At 42.6% G+C, this 22151-nt stretch overlaps 1 protein-coding gene across 1 annotated transcript in view; it reads left to right on the forward strand.

Annotated features, from left to right (window-relative positions):
* LOC124619319 (protein turtle-like) overlaps positions 1-22151 on the forward strand; it is a 906568-nt gene that overhangs the window by 752822 nt on the left and 131595 nt on the right. Inside the window, exon 7 of the mRNA XM_047145628.1 lies at positions 15404-15679. Coding sequence (XP_047001584.1) covers positions 15404-15679 — 276 coding nt within the window. The remainder of the gene's footprint in view (positions 1-15403; positions 15680-22151) is intronic.

Below are 22151 nucleotides of genomic sequence, written 5' to 3' on the forward strand. Positions count from 1 at the left end.
TATCTTATTGTTTTTGACTATCGCTTTAGTAACGGTGGTTTTAATAGAGACCAACCCATAAATTAAAAACATTGCTTGAACTCTTTATGGGAAATAAAAGGAAAATGACTACAATTATTAGCCGCGAAATTCTCCCTCTCAAGGATTGTGTTTTTATTATACCTTCGCATTGCATTTATTTGCTTTGGGCGAAGCACACTCGTTGATTATGTGACTGAAATCAAGTTTAGCTGCTAAGTACTAATCTGTCGTCGGAATAGCTAAATCTGACAGTCTGCTTTTACTTCTTTCAGCTTCGATGAACATGCACAGTGACAACTTGCGTAGTACACTGATCAAAACAGTTAGGGGATCAGTTGAGATATATAGATTCTGAAGTATTGTCATCTGCAGAGTGAACTAAAACGGTTCGACGTCTTTCTGCTGGTTCTAAGGACTGGAGACAACAACATTACGCTCACTGAGATAGTGCTAATAACGGAAAGTTGCTGCAGAGAGGGTTGGTGTTGACTTGTGTTTGCTCTACCAAACGGAATTACACAAACAGTTGGGTTCAGATAGTGTAGCGAGCAGGTAGTGCAATGCAACAACAACGTGACTTACCCGAAGTTATGGCATGGAGAGCCATAGGACGGTTGGAAGCGGGACAGACACACAGGGAGGTGGCTGCAACTATTGGAGTGCCCCAAAGTGTAATTTCCAGACCCTGGACGCGCTTTCAGACAACAGGAACCGTTAAAAGAAGGCAATGCTAAGGTCGTCCGCAGGTAAAATCAGCAAGAGATGACAGTTATCTCCGGTTAACAGCGCGTCGAGACAGGAGACCGAATGCAACTTAGTTCCAGCACTCCCTCTAGGCAGCAATGGGACTCGCAATATCACCACAAACAGTCCGAAATCGCCTTCGGGAATGTGGCCTCTACGCACAGAGGCCTATGGCGTGTGTCCCATTAAAACCACGACACCGTTTAACCCGCAGAAGCTGGACAGAGGAACATCAGGATTGGAGTCGTAACGCAGGGCACCGGGTGCTTTTCACAGATGAGTCAAGACTTTGTGTTCAGCCGGACAATCGCCGTTCCCTCACCTGGAGAGAACGTGAAACATGTGCAGGAAACATCACCATATCATGGTGGTGGACGAATGGTGTGGGCAGGAGACAGTATTGGCGCTCGTACAGACCTCTATGCCATTCAGAATGGGGCTTTGACTGCTCAGAGGCATAGAGACAAAATCTTTCGACCTTTTGTTGTGCCTACGCTGGTGTCATAGAAGATGGGTTCCTGGTGGGCGATAAGGCTCGTCCCCACAGAGTTGTACTGGTGGTCAACATGCTTGAAGCTGAAAGAATTGAACGAATGGAGCAGCCAGCTTGTTCACTGGACTTGAAACCGATTGAGCATGTCTGGGATGCACTTGGCAAACACATTGCAGCCAGACCAGCACCTCCCAGAACGGTTGCAGAGGTGGATATTGCACTCATGGAAGAATAGCCAAATATCCCTCAAGAGCTGATTGATAACCCCTTACTGTCCATTTCACGCACGTGTACAGCTGTGCTGGCCGTCCGAGGTGATCACACACGATATTAGAGGGCAACGAGAATGACTGTTTCACTATTATAGTAGCCCCATGGTGCCTCACTCTACGTAAAGGCCATGTAAACCTCAAGTAAAGAGTTGAGACAGCAAAATATCGTACTGTATCACAAACAAATTACAGTTGTGAAGATATATTTATAAAATACGTTATCATATGTCTGTTGTGTATGATATCTCACCTGATTCTCTAATTGTTTTGTGCAGTGTAGTATCAAGTCAGCCACTGTAGGCTAAGTCTTGAATTCTTTTTTATTTACACGGCAGAACGTACCACTTGGGGGAAGCAACAGTACCGGCTGGAGGGGCAAATAAATTACATATCCCCTTACCGTAGGTTCTCCCAGCTTCCTCCATCGTCACATCTCATTCCAGGCCTCTCGGTCGTCAGAAATCGGCAAAATTCGGAAGCTTACAACTCCACTATTGAACAAGAACGAGCTGTGTAGGCGACAACTGCGTGAACCGAGTGTACTGTTGCCACAGAACTAGGGTTCTCTTCCATACCGTTACATCGGAAGCGTCACCGTTATGACCTTCTTGTCTCGACATCCCGACAAGATCCAATTTTTGCCCGATTTCGCAAAATACTGTTACGAGCTTGAGTCAGGTAGTAACGTCTTCTTTTAGCGCAACAGATAAATGCAACCTCAGTTAGTTGTATTTATTCAACAAGTTGACAAGGTCTTCTCAAAGATGGCGTTGCATGTTGCGTATCTTGTATCGAAGATGCAGGCACCTTCTAGATCTAGCGCCATCGTTCGAGAAAACCGTCTGGTGAGCAAGATGTACGAGACAGGCGAAATACCCTCAGACTTCAAGAAGAATATAATAATTCCAATCCCAAAGAAAGCAGGTGTTGACAGGTGTGAAAATTACCGAACTATCAGTTTAATAAGTCACGGCTGCAAAATACTAACGCGAATTCTTTACAGACGAATGGAAAAACTGGTAGAAGCCGACCTCGGGGAAGATCAGTTTGGATTCCGTAGAAATGTTGGAGCACGTGAGGCAATACTGACCCTACGACTTATCTTAGAAAATAGATTAAGGAAAGGCAAACCTACGTTTCTAGCATTTGTGGACTTAGAGAAAGCTTTTGACAATGGTGACTGGAATACTCTTTCAAATTCTGAAGATGGCAAGGGTAAAATACAGGGAGCGAAAGGCTATTTACAATTTGTACAGAAACCAGATGGCAGTTATAAGAGTCGAGGGACATGAAAGGGAAGCAGTGGTTGGGAAGGGAGTGAGACAGGGTTGTAGCCTCTCCCCGATGGTATTCAATCTGTATATTGAGCAAGCAGTAAAGGAAACAAAAGAAAAATTTGGAGTAGGTATTAAAATCCATGGAGAAGAAATAAAAACTTTGAGGTTCGCCGATGACATTGTAATTCTATCAGAGACAGCAAAGGACTTGGCAGAGCAGTTGAACGGAATGGACAGTGTCTTGAAAGGAGGATATAAGATGAACATCAACTAAAGCAAAACGAGGATAATGGAATGTAGTCGAGTTAATTCGGGTGATGCTGAGGAAATTAGATTAGGAAATGACACTTAAAGTAGTAAAGGAGTTTTGCTATTTGGGGAGCAAAATAACTGATGATGGTCGAAATAGAGAGGATATAAAATGTAGACTGCCAATGGCAAGGAAAGCGTTTCTGAAGAAGAGAAATTTGTTAGCATCAAGTATAGATTTGAGTATCAGGAAGTCGTTTCTGAAAGTATTTGTATGGAGTGTAGCCATGTATGGATGTGAAACATGGACGATAAATAGTTTGGACAAGAAGAGAATAGAAGCTTTCGAAATGTGGTGCTACAGAAGAATGCTGTAGATTAGATGGGTAGATCACATAAATAATGAGGGGGTATTGAATAGAATTGGGGAGAAGAGGAGTTTATGGCACAACTTCACCAGAAGAAGGGATCGGTTGGTAGGACATATTCTGAGGAATCAAGGGATCACCAATTTGGTATTGGAGGACAGTGTGGAGGGTAAAAATCGTAGAGGGAGACCAAGACATGAATACACTAAGCAGATTCAGAAGGATGTAGGCTTCAGTAGGTACTGGGAGATGAAGAAGCTTGCACAGGATAGAGTAGCATGGAGAGCTGCATCAAACCAGTCTCAGGACTGAAGACCACAACAACTGTAGTACGGGGCTGGAACTATATAAGCAGAGCCAAGTGGAATCACCGGGCAGTTCTCATTTGAATAGCGATCTGATAAGACGATACTTTCTAGACGTAATACGAACAATGAGTACAAGTTATAATGTTTGAAGTGTTTAATGCGAGTACATAGGGCGAGAAGTGCATAGCGCGTATATTTCGATGACCAAAGTATTATTGGCGACTGCTTACCGTCTAATAAACTTATCATAGCTTACGAAAATGCCTAAGGATGGAAGTAGAAAGTGCCACTTTTCGGATGATTATACAAAAGAGTCGTCTTTTGTCAAGAAAGGACGTACATATCAGGAAACGTCGTGTGAGATTTGTAGCTGTTCCATTTCAGTAACTCACAGACATAATGCAGATGTGAGGCATCACATTTCTACAAAAACATTCGTGGTAGCATCGACAGCAAAGCCTATTACTACTTCTGTGATTAAAGAAGATAACCAGGAAGAACTGCTCGTCGCTGCAGCAGAACAAACAACGGCTTTTAAAGTAGCCAAGCATAATCAAGCCTTCAGTTTGCTTGACTGTTGCGTAAAACTGAATACCGCAATGTATTCTGACTCCAAAGTCGCGGCAAATAAATCTATAGCCAGGACCAAAGCTACACCGATTGTTAAAAATATTCTCGCATCACACACCGTGTCAGAATGCACGAAACAATTGCAAGAAGTTTCATTGTACGGCACAGGCACCCAGACATTGAACCACAAGATGTTTCCTTTGGGTGTTCACTACTTTACTGAAAGTGACGTAGTCCAACAGAAGCCGGCCGGTGTGGCCAAGCGGTTAAAGGCGCTTCAGTCTGGAACCGCGCGACCGCTACGGTCGCAGGTTCGAATCCTGCCTCGGGCATGGATGTGTGTGATGTCCTTAGGTTAGTTAGGTTTAAGTAGTTCTAAGTTCTAGGGGATTGATGACCTTAGATGTTAAGTCCCATAGTGCTCAGAGCCATTTGAAGCCAATCCAATAGAAGCTGTTCACGTTTGATTCGCTGAGTAATGGAACTTCGGAGACAACTGCAAAGTTTTGTCCAGACACTTTAAGACAATCGCAAATTCCATTAGATAAATTACTCACTTTTTGTGGATACAGTACCAATACCAGGGTTTCATCGACGCTACCAGCGGAATGTGTTTCACCAAATTAAAGAAGAATTAGGAAAAAAATGTAGAAGGAATTGCATGCCCTGTCCATATTCTCCACACCACATCAAGCGCCGCTGGAGTCTGAACTATCGACATTGAAATATAGTAAGGTCTTTGAAGGTCAAAAAGGTAGCATGAAAGTCCATTTACAGAAGGTCAAAAAGGTAGCATGAAAGTCCATTTACAGAAGGTCAAAAAGGTAGCATGAAAGTCCATTTACAGAAGGTGTTCGAAGTGATGACCATTGGTATTAATGCAGTGCAGCAGTCCTCTTATCATGGATCGATTGGTATTCATTATCACTTCGGCACTTATCGAAGCACACGCTCTGACAATTCTCTCTCGTATATCGTGCAAATAGTAAATATTCGCCGAACACGGCGTATCCATCTAACGTGACGTTGACATGTAAACAACATTCGACGGTTCGCAATACAACACTAATAGGAACGGTAAGACTAATATCGTCGAATCAAGGGAATGTGAATGATGTATTCCTTCGAAGAACAAGTCGATTGCGTCTTATTTACGGAGAATGCCAACGAAATTCGGTGAGGGCTAGAGACTTATACTCTGAAAGATATCCTCAATGTACTCACCCTACACGTCGTACGTTTAAATACATGTATGATAAATTGAGAACAACTGCATCTTTAACGCATCGGGAACATATCCGGCAAAGGAAAGTTACTAAGGAGGAGACGGAAGTTGGTACTCTTGCCACTGTGGTTCGAGACCCTTGTCTTAGTCCGCAGCTCGTGGTCGTGCGGTAGCGTCCTCGCTTCCCGCGCCCGGGTTCCCGGGTTCGATTCCCGGCGGGGTCAGAGATTTTCTCTGCCTCGTGATGACTGGGTGTTCTGTGATGTCCTTAGGTTAGTTAGGTTGAAGTAGTTCTAAGTTCTACGGGACTGATGACCATAGCTGTTAAGTCCCATAGTGCTCAGAGCCATTTGAACCAACCCTTGTCTTAGTTCGCGTCAGATCTCAAGGGAATCTGGCGTGAGCCACAGTAGTGTTGTTCGTGTTCTGTATCGCCACAATAACTCTTACCATATCAGTCTCCACCAAGAATTAACTGGTAAGGATTGTATGTGTCGCATTGAATTCTGCCCACGGGCTCAACTTCAGATTCATACGGATGACACATTTATTAATTTGATTTTACTTACTGACGAGGTTACATTCACAAACCATGGAAATGTTAATTTGCATAACATGCCTTATTGGGCAACTGAAAATCTATGTTGCACACCAAAAACCGTGGTCGGTGTATGTATGGTGTGGGATTCTGGAGGACAGAATTATAGTCCCCTATTTCATCGAAGGATATCTTAATGGTACGAAGTACACCACATTCCTGCAAGAAACATTAGGTCTGTTATTGGAAGAAATACCTTTAGGAACAAGGAACAGAATGTGGTATCAACACGATGGGTGTCCGCCACATTTTTCGATGATGGCTAGAAATGATTTGCAGAGACAGTTCCCAAATCGTTGGATTGGACGCGGAGGAAACGTGTCATGCCCGGTTCGTTCGTCAGACTTGACACCTCTGGATTTTTTTCTTGTGGGGATTCGTAAAAGACATTGTTTATAAAGACGTTCGAACTACACCTGAAGGTAGGCGAGAGAGAATTGTTAGAGCATGTGCTTCGATAAGTGCCGATGTGATTAGGAATACCAACCAATCCATGATGAGAAGATTGCAGCATTGCATTGATACCAATGGTCACCACTTAGAACACCATTCTGTAAACGTACGTTCATGCCACCTTTGTAACCTTCAAAGACCTTCCTGTTACACATCATTGGATTAGTCTCGATAGCCGCTATCAGTAAATAAGTACCAAACTATAGCATCCCATTTTAAAAAACAAAGTTGACCTTCATATCTCTGAAGCGACCCCTCCTAGCAACAAAAAACCAACGTCATATTATGGCCCCCGTTGTCACAACCAACATTTGTCCTACATACTTTTCAGCTCCTATCATACTTTCGGAGTTATTCTTGGTGGCAATAGTTAGTGACTCATCCTGTATAGTGGAGAACAGTGAAGTTCCGATGATTCAAATAAGAAATATATTAATCGACAATCAAATATGTCTGAATGAAAGGAAGTCTTTCAATTTTATTGACATGCAAACCAGATGAATTTGAACAAGGAATGAGAACATTGACCAAGAAATACTTACTTCTATTTCGAAATTTGAGGAAGACGCGATGGCTTTCTATACCACAGCATCTGATGAGTTAGAGAAATGAACTATTTCTTTTAATAAATATCAAGTATTTTATTGGAAGGCGCTATCTGACACCCCAGATTGGACGATGATTGAAAATACTATTGTATACCTGACTAAAAATGGCATGAAGATTTCAGGAGACATATATGTATCAGAAGAGCTTTTTAGAAACTAAGCGTGACCCAGAAGAATGGAAATCTGAACACTCGATAGAATAAAAGTGGATTTACTTTTTTAAGGAAAGCGAAAATCCTGAACGCTAGTGTCAACACCTAAAATTATGCGAATATTTGTTTTCTATTCCCGCAAATAGCGTCACTGTGGAAAAAATTTTCCCTGATGTCAGCGCAGTGGACTGATGAAAGCAACCAACTGCTGCCAGAGACTGTGGAATCTGTCTTACAGTGCCAGTTTAACTACAAGCTGACCTGCGTGGAGTTTTATAAATACGCAAAAGGAAAAAAAATACTTCCTAGAAAAGGTGAAATTTTCCGACAAATACGATGTACGAATTACTTCTGTGCAACAAGTTCCATGTAATTGTTTGTAAAATAAAAAGTACTTATATTACATAAACTTTTTACTTCATATCTACACCCACATCCCAGAGTGTCCCGACGAGGTCCCAGGTAGATATCGCAGCCTACACATAAACCATGTTAGGGATACATGTCTGTTCTGCAAGAGTCATTTTTTTATAATGCTACTTTACGTCATCAGACTATAAAAACGGCCGTATTACAACAGCGTGCGTTTACAATGGGGGCCGAGAGAAAGGACTCTTTTCGCTGACAGAACATAAGAACACGTGGAGTAGGAGAACATACAGGTTCTTATCTCTGTTAATTGTAAAAATCGACTACCTTTCTTCTGCTCCCTCCCTGCTTGTGCCCGTAGCGGAGGCCTACCCAGCCACCCCTCTCTGAGTAGTCAGAAGTCGGTAATAATCGGAATACTTCGGACTGCTAGTGTTTTCTCGCGGCCGACGGTCATTACCGCCGCTACAGATTTAACAATAACAATTAACAACAAATAGCGTATGTTGCATTGTGGCAGCTGGCGAAACTTGTTTTGCACTGTATGGCGTTTTCTTCCAATGTATGAAGAAGCATTTCGCGGATCATTGCGAGAGATAAAAAAGCAAGGGTTTGTTAGCATAACGTGTAAACTAATTCACAGTGTTGCTTTTGAGAACTGATATTGCATTAGTAACAATAATTATCTTACCGCCGCCAAGAACATTTAAGCATTGTTTACTCCCGCGAGGCGTTTCTAAATTCGTATTGTTGCTTCGTACAAAACGCACTGCGCAGTGCACTTGAGTACTCCTCTATCTCTCCCTTCCCCATGGCATATTATGAGTGAGTCACACTCCGCTGACGTAATAAATACCTCTGCATAACCGAAGAGAAATGTTCGAGAAGTGTATGAACAGTCAAAATTTGTGACTCGCTTATGTCATGTAAAGAGCTCAGTTTGTGCTAGGCGTAGCTAATAAAAAAATATAATGGAATTATACGTAATGTGACGTTTCGATAAAACTTCTAGGGAAAACTTCCACTTTGAATACTGTAGCCCACGTGTAAAGATAAAACTGGAACAGGTGGGCGTTGGCATATTTAATGTACCTTGTGCCAGAAAATCAGGGTAACATGTAATGCAGAAGAGTCCGTAGACTGACTGTCAACAGTTTTGGGAAAACTTTCAAAAGGATGTCAAGAAGGACAAAAAATTAAAACTGTTAGTATTACGAAAATTATATTCACCCAAATGTCAGTTCATCGTTTCCGTATAATTTATAAATTTTGATGGTGTTAGGACAGCAACCAGCCACAAATTTACTTTCAGTTCCGCTGAGATCATTTCAACCACAGCGACAAATCTAAAGTGTACAGTGAGAACTATTTACGTGTGCAACAACGAGGATGCAGTGGGAATGCATGTACATCTGTTGGACAAATGTTATGAAAACAAACACTCGAAACCGACGTTTCACGACAATTAATCTGTAAAAACACACCACATGTCATAAAGAAAGCGTGTAAACCGTCTGAGGGTGAAACACAACTATTCGAAACTGGTAACGGTTTCCTTTGAGTAAAGGAACTGAAAGTAAATTTGTGGCTGGTTGCTTTTTTCCGGTAGAGTAGGATACCCTTGTGCTTTGCACTTTTTCTTGTCAGTCAGTGAATCAAGGTAGGCGTATGTTTTCAGTAAGGCTTATAATGACTTTGTAACACCTACCGTACCAGCAAAAATGGAGATAAGCATATAACTTCCAGTTAAAAAACTAATTGTAGCCTTCCCCGAAATTTTCCAGAAAATAATCTTTTAAAATGTATAAAGTCACACCATCAACATTTGTCTTCAAACAACAGCCACGGTCTCCATCATGTCATCATATGACAAAATTGCAATTTATAAATTGTCCTTTTATTGCTTAGGCCTAAGTGTACTCATGCCTAACAGCTATTGCTTAACAGCTCTTGGCAGTTTCAAATTTTTCTTCGTTACATCGGTATTTTCCAGAATATGATCAAATGGGAAACCTATAACAACTGATGAAAATCAGGTTGTTTCAGGCAATGGCAATGTTAGAAAGATTTTGCTTTCAAATTCAGTAGGCCTAAATTTTTGACAGAATTTTTTTAAATTAGATGTACTCAAACAAAACACCATATGTACTAGAAGTAAGTTTCAAATTAACAATTATTGAAAAGACTGCAAAAGTCATTGTGCCACCTAGCAGCAGTACGAATAATATGTCTTGCAACAGAGTTTTTCCGGTAGAGTAGGATACCCTTGTGCTTTGCACTTTTTCTTGTCAGTCAGTGAATCAAGGTAGGCGTATGTTTTCAGAAAGGCTTATAATGACTTTGTAACACCTACCGTACCAGCAAAAATGGAGATAAGCATATAACTTCCAGTTAAAAAACTAATTGTAGCCTTCCCCGATATTTTCCAGAAAATAATCTTTTAAAATGTATAAAGTCACCTATCAGAGAAGAATGCCAGCTGTAGTTTGTAAAGGGTTATGTGAAAGGGTGATGGATGCATTACGTGAGCTAATGTCAGTTTAACAGTCACTGTGAAACATATACTCTGGAGCAGAGTTTGTGCTGAAATGAAATTACGAGGCAATTAATTCTGAGTGACTACAGTAGCATGATTGGCCTGTTTATACATGAGTTAATTTCAAGAGTCTGTATGATAGTAGGGGTAGGTTGTTAAAGCTATGCAATGAACTTGGCTGTGTTGGCTTGTAGGACTAATGTACAGCTCATAAAAGACTAGAACATGAATTCAGTTTCTGTGTTTGCATGCAGTGTCAGAAAAACTGTGGTGTAAATTAAAACTTCACCTTAGTTCTCTGTTTTGCAACTCCACTAATGTAACATTTCTACAATATAGTTTGTCCTGATATGATTCAAATAACTGGAAAGGACTGCCAGTACACATCATTCCAGTAACATGAATTGCCCGCAAATTGTTCAAATTTCAGGTGCAAATTCATCTTGCATGTTGTAATGTGAAAAAGAATCCCTGTGCAAAGTGAGATAGTTTTCGACACTAAGGCATTTCAATAAGGTATTACTTTCTCGATAATGAATAACAAATGTGTTCTTATATTTCGCTTAGAGAAAATGATTTTATTGGTGAATATTAACGTAATTAAATGAATTTTCTTGTTTCAAAGGTAGCATCAGTAAATTATTTGCAGTTAGCCAGTACATTTCCTGCAGTATGTTAAATTAGTTTGGTATAATTTCAGTCACAAATGACTTTTACTGTTTAACACGTTAATGACATTTGAACCCCTGTGATGTTGCTAGATTTAGAAACCATAACATCTGTAGAGCATGAATGCTTAACAAGAGGAGTTGGTTCTAGAAATAAGATGTCTGTTCATGGATGCCTGTTCATTAGTTATGGAATTATCTGTGCTTTAAGTCTAGTTTTATGTATATTCCTGAAATGTTAAACCAAGGTGAAACTAGGGGGTACAGTAAATGCTGGAAAACAGTCTGCCTTCTCCAGACATTGAGAATCTTCTTACATGAATTTTATTTACAAATTTTAACACTACTGTTAAAACAATATTTGGTCCTTTGTTTTGTTGAATTCTAAGCCCTTGAGTTCTTCACTGAGAAATTGTCGTTATGCACATAGAATGTTTATTGTTTACCTGCACCCACCCTTTCTAGTCAGGCCACCACTGACAACTATTCCCTGTGTTTAGCAAGAAATGATGACTGCTTGATTACTTCCAGAGGCTGTTGGTTGGACTGTAATATTTGTTTGTAGATGAATGCATGATATAAATTTTGTTACAGTACCAGGTTCACAGGTAGGAGACAAGTGATGTATGATTTCCAAATGTTGCAAATTTCTCGATGTATTCATTTTTTAATACAATTTATTTTATCCTTAGTAATACAGATTTGATTCAGTGTATAATTATGAGCATTTTAAACATGTCAAAGATATTTTGTGCATAGTAAAGGCGAGAGTGTGATATTGGACCCCCCCCCCCCCCCCTCCCAAATCCCCTGAAATCTTGGTTGTATTAACATACTGATCTGTAGCATAGTGAGAGATCTGGTTTTTGTTGGTAGATGGTAATTTGGTTTTCAGTTGATTACGCTAACAAGGGCGAATACCTAGTGTTGTCTAAAGTCCATCCATGGTATGTTTAATATAGTTTATGTCATAAAAACTAAAATTTCATTGTAAATTCAGCAAACCTATGTTAGATAATGGATACATCCCTGAAAAGTCATATAAAATTTGTTAAGTTTGTGGAACATATCTGGAGCTCACAGTGAATAGGAAAATTGTTTATGAAAACGTAGAGTTATTATGGGAAGTGAAAATCATGCTGAAATAAGTATTGTGTGTTTTGCGAGGCTCTGGTCAAGACATCTGCCCCAGACAAACATTGCCAATACAATGCAGAATCATTTCCCACTATGACATCTCAGTTCCAAAACTTGGAACTTCATATGTTAGTGTTTTTAAGTTTCATCCCAGTAACAATATTTTACCTATAATAGCCATCAGGAACAACTCATTCATACACCTACGCTAAAATCGCTATAACTGGTTATTAGGAAATATTGTCGTCATTTTCTGGTGGCTATACCTCGTCATTACAACCATTGTTCGTTGCTTTGAGCTTTTCTCTTCATTTCTTGATAATTCTTGCAAATAATTACCTGAAATAGGTCTTTTACTATTTTCTTTCCATTCTACCACTTTTTTCCCCAAGGTTTTTTCTTCCAGTATGTCTCTTAAATACTTATTAAGTCTAAATAAATGTCAAAAAATTTTGTTTTCTGTTTTTGGATAGTTGCTAGGCAGTTTCTTTGCTCATTGATCTCTTTCAAAATTATCCTCATCGGAATTTTTTTTTACAACTGGTCCTTGTTAATCTACTCCAAAGCCCAATTCTGTCTGTCTTCGGCAGTATTCTTCTTTCATAGCCTTACAGGAGCACAGTCAAGATGAACATCTTGAGAATTTTTTTCCCCTCTCTGTGTTCTACAGTGCTTCTTAACTATTAGTCATAGCTACTGCACTTCTTTTTTTTCTGATTTTCATGTTGAAACTTTATTAGTGGAAGAGTCTTTCTTCCTGATGGTTGATGGTGGAAGCAATACCATTAGAATCCGCAGACCTGTCAGTCTGGATTGTGGCTGATTGTTTACGAGCATGGAGTGGATGACTTGAATGAATGTCAGCAAAACTGTGATGTGGAAAGCAACAAGGTACCACCACATTATTTCCTAAATGCAGCAACCATGGGAAGTACAGAGTATAATGTTGACATTAGGAAACAACAATAAGAAACTAATATTGCTGAAATTTATCAAGAAGTTCAATTACTGTTCCAATAATGGAACTACAAGAAGAATGTTCGATCCATGCATTCCAGTATCCACATTAAACTTTAGGTCACCATATTGGTTGTGTAAGTTGGTTGATAGAATAGAAAGCGAAAAATGCTTATCACCTCCAATAGGACCATACCTAGTACAGCATTGTGGTTTTGAACTAATCTTAAGATTATGGACAGCTTTACTTTCAGGAACATTAGGTTACTGAAATTGCTATGAGTCTCCTCCATTCACAATCACATGAATGCATAGTGTCTGACAGACGCTAAGCATTCATGTAATTGATTTGCCCCAATGGACAATGAATCTACAACCTTCAGTGCAGATACACATTTATGTTCGGCCTCCAGCGGGAATCTAAAAATTAGTGAGCATGTATGACATGACGGGGCTGTGGATAGGTGATGCTAGGTGAGAGTGTGGATCAGCTGGGGAGCATGCCGAGAAAGTCTGTGCAGTTGTGATAAACACTGCATCCAGGTGGTGCAGTGCTTAACACAACTGCCTCGTGAGCAGGAGATCTGTGTTTGAGTCCCAGTCTGGCACACATTTTCACTCATCACCACTGATTCCACATAAAGTCCCTGATGCAGCTGATATCATTAGTTCCTTTCCTGTCCTTTTCTTTCTACCAGCTCCCTCCCCTTCCACCTTCAATTTACATAACCATTCACTATTATCCATGACAGACTAGAGTAAAGCATAAGAGTTAGGTAAACAGAGACAGCATCTGTTCCATGACGATGTATTATCAGACTTCTCTAAGATTTGCCTTTGGATATTAAATGAATTATATATAATTCAGTGCCGCTCCAACTCATCAGTGCTGTGACTGACAACTGACAGTTGGCAACATGGCAGATACTGTGCTGTTTTTGTGCAAGATGCAAGTGGGAAAGTGTTTGTGCCACAACTATAAATGCAAAAATCAGAATAACAACATGCAGAACTGAGAGCCAGAGGCATCATCTCAATTATTGCCGATGTTCTGGTAATGATCTTACTGAAAATTCAAATATGTATTATGCCAACTGAAGATGGGTGAAAGTCCAAAACACACATTGGCATTAGTAAATATATATATATAATAAATGACTGGTTGCTGTATTTCTTAAAATAGTATAATCCACAGCCACAGAGCTGAGCAACCAGTAAAATGATAAACCACTGCCAAAGTTTCTTACTCTGGAGACATATTAAGGTGAATGTGCATGAAACCATAATTTGAGTCAGGAGAGATTCTCATTGCAAGAATTGCATTTGCTTATGATAGTACACATAGAAATATTTGAGCATGTGTATTCATGAGTTCACCAATGCTATGTTACATATATGAAGTCAATTATTACATAAAAGGAAATTTGTATATTCCACACCTCCTTGTGCCGTGTTACACAGTTATTCGCAAAAATTTTGTAAATATTCCAGAGAATCATGTGGTAGTGTGGGAAACCCTATGTCCCTGTTCCATATATGTTTATTTTTCTGTTATCTATCTGAGATATTAATCTTGGTAAAAAGTTGTGAGACTCTCTGAATGTTTAAATACTGTACTTCCACCTCTTGCTCACTTTAAAGTTTCTTTATTTTATAGTTTGTTCCCCTACCAGTTTCCAGTATCATTGTACTGGACAGAGTTTCAAACACTTGGTACATTTTTTCCACTTAGCTTGTTTCAAATGATATTTCACTTTTATGTTTGTCATATTTCAAACATAATTTTAATAAATTATAACACTGAAAAGAGTGAAAGTGTGGAAGAAAAGATCCTTACGCCACAGTAAATAGGCTCTTGGTTTCTTCCTGTCCACTCTGTTTTGTACTTCTGAGCACACATTGTTTACTTCTAAGACATTTATTGCACCAGCCTAGTAGAAAATTCTGGATGGAGTATTAATAATACTTGAGTGGACAGATCATTGACCCCTAACGTGCACTGATGAGTAATAGACTGACAGTAACTACATAGGCTCATGATTATGTAGATTTATGTAGTGTGTTTCTAAATTTACTTTTAAGTAAAATAGATATATGAACCCCTAACTGCTTTTTATATGCAAGTTTACTATTCAACTTGTCAACTTAAAGGCTTTTGGTGCCCTGCCCTCTCAGTTATATTTTTAAGAAACTTCAAGAGACTATAAATTTAACGCTGAGTACCTACCTTATCTTCTCCATATCAAAATTTGTTGTTGTTAGTGTTTACATGAAATTTTTATTTGTATGTGTGCATTCTTTGCACTTGTTTTTGTTTATACATGCCTTGCTAAAAATGATTGACTGAAAATGTTAAATTGAAAATACCAGCGAACTCACATTTATTGTTCCTTTGCAGCACCTCCAAGGTTCAGTGTTACACCAGAAGATATTATTTATGTAAATTTGGGCGATGCAATAATTCTAAATTGCCAGGCCGAGGGTACGCCCACACCGGAAATACTTTGGTACAAAGATGCCAATCCGGTGGAGCCCTCAGCCACTATTGGCATCTTTAACGATGGGACTGAGTTACGAATTTCCAATATCCGGCATGAGGATATTGGGGATTACACATGTATTGCAAGAAATGGAGAAGGACAAATCAGTCACACAGCAAGAGTGATCATTGCTGGTAAATATGAAATTTTTCCTTTACTGCTTCAGTGGCGCAATATCTATTGTAGTTATGTAAGATTTCTGTGAGGCACCATGATAGTGGTACCAAATATATAACACTTGAATAGTAAAGAAGAAAAGCTTATCAAAATGAAACTACATTCAGGTTAGATCTTTACCAAGTGGCAACAGAAAATCACATTAGAAATAGGTGACAGATATACTAGCTTTTCAGGCCAGAGACTTTATCAACAGAAACAGAGAAAAAGAACAAAAGGGATCACGTGGATAAGAAAGTGATTTTTCCTTGTTTTCTTCTATCTTTCTGCTCATCAGCGTGTCCTATAACTAATGATTCTGACTCTCATACACTCCTGGAAATGGAAAAAAGAACACATTGACACCGGTGTGTCAGACCCACCATACTTGCTCCGGACACTACGAGAGGGCTGTACAAGCAATGATCACACGCACGGCACAGCAGACACGCCAGGAACCGCGGTGTTGGCCGTCGAATGGCGCTAGCTGCGCAGCATTTGTGCACCGCCGCCGTCAGTGTCAGCCAGTTTGCCGTGGCATACGGAGCTCCATCGCAGTCTTTAACACTGGTAGCATGCCGCGACAGCGTGGACGTGAACCGTATGTGCAGTTGACTGACTTTTAGCGAGGGCGTATAGTGGGCATGCGGGAGGCCGGGTGGACGTACCGCCGAATTGCTCAACACGTGGGGCGTGAGGTCTCCACAGTACATCGATGTTGTCGCCAGTGGTCGGCGGAAGGTGCACGTGCCCGTCGACCTGGGACCGGACCGCAGCGACGCACGGATGCACGCCAAGACCGTAGGATCCTACGCAGTGCCGTAGGGGACCGCACCGCCACTTCCCAGCAAATTAGGGACACTGTTGCTCCTGGGGTATCGGCGAGGACCATTCGCAACCGTCTCCATGAAGCTGGGCTACGGTCCCGCACACCGTTAGGACGTCTTCCGCTCACGCCCCAACATCGTGCAGCCCGCCTCCAGTGGTGTCGCGACAGGCGTGAATGGAGGGACGAATGGAGACGTGTCGTCTTCAGCGATGAGAGTCGCTTCTGCCTTGGTGCCAATGATGGTCGTATGCGTGTTTGGCGCCGTGCAGGTGAGCGCCACAATCAGGGCTGCATACGACCGAGGCACACAGGGCCAACACCCGGTATCATGGTGTGGGGAGCGATCTCCTACACTGGCCGTACACCACTGGTGATCGTCGAGGGGACACTGAATAGTGCACGGTACATCCAAACCGTCATCGAACCCATCGTTCTACCATTCCTAGACCGGCAAGGGAACTTGCTGTTCCAACAGGACAATGCACGTCCGCATGTATCCCGTGCCACCCAACGTGCTCTAGAAGGTGTAAGTCAACTACCCTGGCCAGCAAGATCTCCGGATCTGTCCTCCATTGAGCATGTTTGGGACTGGATGAAGCGTCGTCTCACGCGGTCTGCACGTCCAGCACGAACGCTGGTCCAACTGAGGCGCCAGGTGGAAATGGCATGGCAAGCCGTTCCACAGGACTACATCCAGCATCTCTACGATCGTTTCCAAGGGAGAATAGCAGCCTGCATTGCTGCGAAAGGTGGATATACACTGTACTAGTGCCGACATTGTGCATGCTCTGTTGCCTGTGTCTATGTGCCTGTGGTTCTGTCAGTGTGATCATGTGATGTATCTGACCCCAGGAATGTGTCAATAAAGTTTCCCCTTCCTGGGACAATGAATTCACGGTGTTCTTATTTCAATTTCCAGGAGTGTATTTATGCTTGGAATAGGCCTATTTCCACCATTCTGTTCTGTGTATATTGCTAGATGAAGAAACTTCAGATTCTGAAAATCTATCAAATTTGGTTCATTTGAATGGTTGCTGCTTACTAGTAATTAGGCTTTTTATTAATAACACACTTTCAAATTGTTTTGAATATGCTTTCAGCCCAAGCATGATGGTAATTGACACACTTGTGTCAAAATGTAGACAGCACATTTAGGATCCGTCTGAGTTTTTACTAACACCATCAAGTGTTCATTGTGTTTATCACACTTGACTTGCCCATGGAAGGAGTGGGATTCAAATCTTCATCTGAACATCATGATTAAAGTTTTCTTTTGTTTCCATAACGGATTAACTGAAATAGCTGTGTGGTTTAATTGAAGAAGGCTTGTCTAGTTTACTTCCCACTCCTTCTTCTATCCAAACTTGTGCCCAGTCTTTAAGGACTTTGACACTGAATGGACATTAAACTGCAGTTGTCCTCCCTCCTGTCCTTTAGTAACACAGGGCAGACTGGCTCCTGTAGCACAGTGTAAAAAATATTGCAAGGAAGAAATCAGATTTATCTGAATGCATTGTTGAAAGTTAATATTCATAATCTGAATGAATAGATATGCCCATATTGTGTTGCTGATAGTGTAGCATTTTTCACTCAGTATAATTATTTAGTGTGTAACTAGTAACAGGTGATAGTTGATGTGTTGGCAGAAGAGCCAACAGTAACAGGTGATAATTGATGTGTTGGCAGAAGAGCCAACACCGTGTTGCTAGAGGAGGCCGAAATGCACGCGTTTAAGCTCACGCAGACTGGCGTGAGGTCTGGAACAAGGTAAAGTAATTATAGTAGCCAAAAATAGTACATAGCTTCTGGAATACTTAACTTTAATCCATAATTGGAGAACATCGCTCTTGATGATACATAATGACAATCTCAATATAAACTGGTAATGGCGCCTTGCTAGGTCGTAGCAAATGATGTAGCTGAAGGCTATGCTACCTATCGTCTCGGCAAATGAGAGCATAATTGTCAGTGATCCATCTCTGGCAAAGTCTGCTGTACAACTGGGGCGAGTGCTAGGAAGTCTCTCTAGACCTGCCGTGTGGCGGCACTCGGTCTGCAATCACTGACAGTGGCGACACGCGGGTCCGACGTATACTAGCGGACCGCGGCCGATTTAAAGGCTACCACCTAGCAAGTGTGGTGTCTGGCGGTGACACCACATTCCTCCCCCGCAAATTGGCGTACGGTTGTGTTATAAGGCTTCCGCCCGCCGTGGGGAGGACCCCATGTTGACGTATGCGATGAGGTGGGGAGCCTAACAACAGGCGAGGCTGTGCCACCCGCACCCAGCCATTCGGTCCGAGGGGAGCTAGGAAACGCCTGAAAACCTAGTCCAGGGTGCACGCCAACATGCGGTGTATGTGCCCGTAGAGAGACAGGAAGGGCCGAAGAGTCGACCTCCATTGGGGCGGTGCACCCGACGGGCGAAGACGCCATGTGGTCCGGAGCGGGCAAGAGGTCCATGTCTGAGGACAACTGGTCACGGGAAGTGATCGGCGGCGCGTGACCCAGGGAGGCGCCCGGCGGCTGCAGCGACGCGACCACTGCGGGCGGTGACGGTGGGAGGACCGGCGGCGGCGACGGCACGTCGCCATGGGGCAAAATGAAAGGCATCGTCGGTAACACCTGGGGCTGAGGCAAGCCAGTAGATGGGTCCCCAGGGCGCTGACCGGACGGCACCGTTGCTGAAAGCAGACGGGGAGCGGCAGAACCCGGGCGATGACAGAGGCGCAGCTGATTGAGATGCCGACGCACCTCACCAGAGGCCCCCAAAACCAGATACATAGCACGGCCGAGGCAGCGAAGAATGCGCCCTGCGAGCCAACGCAGTGAACCTTGATAGTTGCGATAGTATACAACGTCGCCTGGAGCAAAAGCAGGTGGCTGCCGCTGCACAGGAACCTGATGCGGCGGATGTAGCAAAGACATCAAGGTTCGATGAGGACGACCGTGGAGCAACTCAGCCGGCGAGCAACCATCTCGGGGCTGAGAGCGATACGAAGACAAAAAGAGCAATAACGCGTCCTCCCGAGAATGAGACTCTTTCAACTTCAACATCTGTGACTTGAAAGTCCGGACCAATCGTTCAGCGGCACCGTTTGACTGAGGCGTAAACGGCTTGGACGTCAGATGTCGAATACCATTGGCCTTGCAGAATGACTGAAATTCTGCGGACATGAATTGTGGGCCATTGTCGGAAACAATAGTCTGTGGAAGACCTTCAATGCAAAAGATTGCGGATAACGCTTGGATGGTGGCAGATGACGTCGTGGAAGACATCCGGACAACAAAAGGAAAATTACTGAATGAATCTACCACAACCAACCATCGAGCATTCCAAAATGGACCAGCAAAATCGATGTGTAAGCGTTGCCAGGGGGAAGTGGCTTTCGGCCATGCAAAGAATTTCCGCGGCGGTGTGGATTGTTGTTCGGCACACGCCATGCAAGAAGAGCACATATTCGTATCCCATCCTTGTCACCATGTGATGTGTTGGCAGAAGAGCCAACACCGTGTTGCTAGAGGAGGCCAAAATGCACGCGTTTAAGCTCACGCAGACTGGCGTGAGGTCTGGAACAAGGTAAAGTAATTATAGTAGCCAAAAATAGTACATAGCTTCTGGAACACTTAACTTTAATCCATAATTGGAGAACATCGCTCTTGATGATACATAATGACAATCTCAATATAAACTGGTAATGGCGCCTTGCTAGGTCGTAGCAAATGACGTAGCTGCAGGCTATGCTAACTATCGTCTCGGCAAATGAGAGCGTAATTGTCAGTGATCCATCTCTGGCAAAGTCTGCTGTACAACTGGAGCGAGTGCTGGGAAGTCTCTCTAGACCTGCCGTGTGGCAGCGCTCGGTGTGCAATCACTGACAGTGGCGACACACAGGTCCGACGTATACTAGCGGACCGCGGCCGATTTAAAGGCTACCACCTAGCAAGTGTGGTGTCTGGCGGTGACACCACAATAGTCACCCACTGTAACTAACCTAAAATTGGTGTTTTTTAAACTGCCTTTAAAACACAAATTTTGCAGTTTAGTGTACCTTCTTATGTTCTTTAAAACCCTTCTGAGTTTTATTTGTTGGTCTATTAATTGTTTAGTCTAAATAAGCTGTCTTGGCATTCATGGGATTTCTTAATACCAATACGTCAATCTAACAGCCCTCTCTGCTCTAACTTTTCCACCTGGTGGCTCCGGAACATCCCTCCCCCCCCCCCCTCCCCCCCCCCTTCCCAAAGTGATGGATGATTGTCGTATAAGGAGCTTGACAATGGGAGGTGAGGTAGGATCATGGACACTGTGGTGGACAGGAATCTCTGGCTGCAGGGGACGTCAGGCTTTTGGTCGTACCCTGCCATCCAGCCTTCGCTCTGGCAGAAACGGATCCCGGAAAATGACCAGAAGGGAATGTGTCCACTTCCTGAGGCTCATAACCAGATGCAAAAGGTGTCGGCTGCTGCAGTGTGGGCGGGTCCAACTCCATTAGTAGGACAAGAGGAGGCGAACGCTCTGTCTCCATGGGGTCGTCCCACAGTGACATGGTGACACCCTCTGGCAGCTGCTGTGGCCGCGCTGTCCTTGGGATTCATGAATCTGGGGGAAGAGACACAGAAGGATTACCATGTACATGACTGTGGCGAATTTGATTGTGATGCTAGTGCTGCAATCTGTCTGGGCCTGAAATGAGATACATGCATGTGCCAAGTCCACGAAGAATCTTGCATTGTGCCCACTGTCTGCTGCTTCTAAAAATCCTGGAAAACACAATATCATGCAGCGTGAAGTGATACTTGCAGCCTTCCTTTGGCGCCGGATACTGATCAGGTGGAGCAGTGTCCAATGACAGCGGCCGTGAAGAACTTCCACTGGCGATGGTCAATCTCGTGGATGCGAACAATAGGAGGTGAGAAACAGTTGCAAAGCTTGATCCCTGTATGTGCTGTTCGAAGTTTGACCATCTGCTGCTTGAAGGTTCTGACAAAATGTTCCACTTCACCATTGTACTGTGGATGGTACAGTGCACCAGTTAGATGCTGTACGCCATTGCATTCACAGAATGTTTCAAATTCATTTGATGTGAACTGAGGGCCGCTGTGTGACACTGTGACTTCAGGTAAACCTTCGAGGACAATACCTGAATTGTGCTTCGTGATGTTGTGGAGTTCATTGGCACAGTAAAAGGACACTTGATATACGAGTCTACCACAATCAGTCAATGAGTCTTCCAAAAAGGTCTCAAAAATTCTATGTGCACACGTTGCCTTGGTGATTATGACTTAGGTCAAGCAGAGAAGTTTTGTGACAGAGCGGACTGATTTTCCACACATTCCTGACACTGTGACGTCATCTGTTCTATTTGGACGTCCATAACCTGCGAAGTACAGTGTCAACGCACTAACTGTTTCATACAATACGAACAATCCTCCAGTGTCCTTGGTGAAGTAAGTACCACACTTCTTTTTTCAAAGCTTTAGGGATCAACACATGTGACTGTCCACTGTCGTTTTGAACAAGAATCTCACCTTTCTGTACAGTGAGGCTATGCCAACGTGTAAAGTATTGGCGCACTACCGAGCTCTTTATGCTACCCACTGAGTGAGGCCTAGATGTG

Source organism: Schistocerca americana, chromosome 6 (assembly GCF_021461395.2).
Source record: "Schistocerca americana isolate TAMUIC-IGC-003095 chromosome 6, iqSchAmer2.1, whole genome shotgun sequence".
NCBI classification, from domain to species: Eukaryota; Metazoa; Arthropoda; class Insecta; order Orthoptera; family Acrididae; genus Schistocerca; species Schistocerca americana.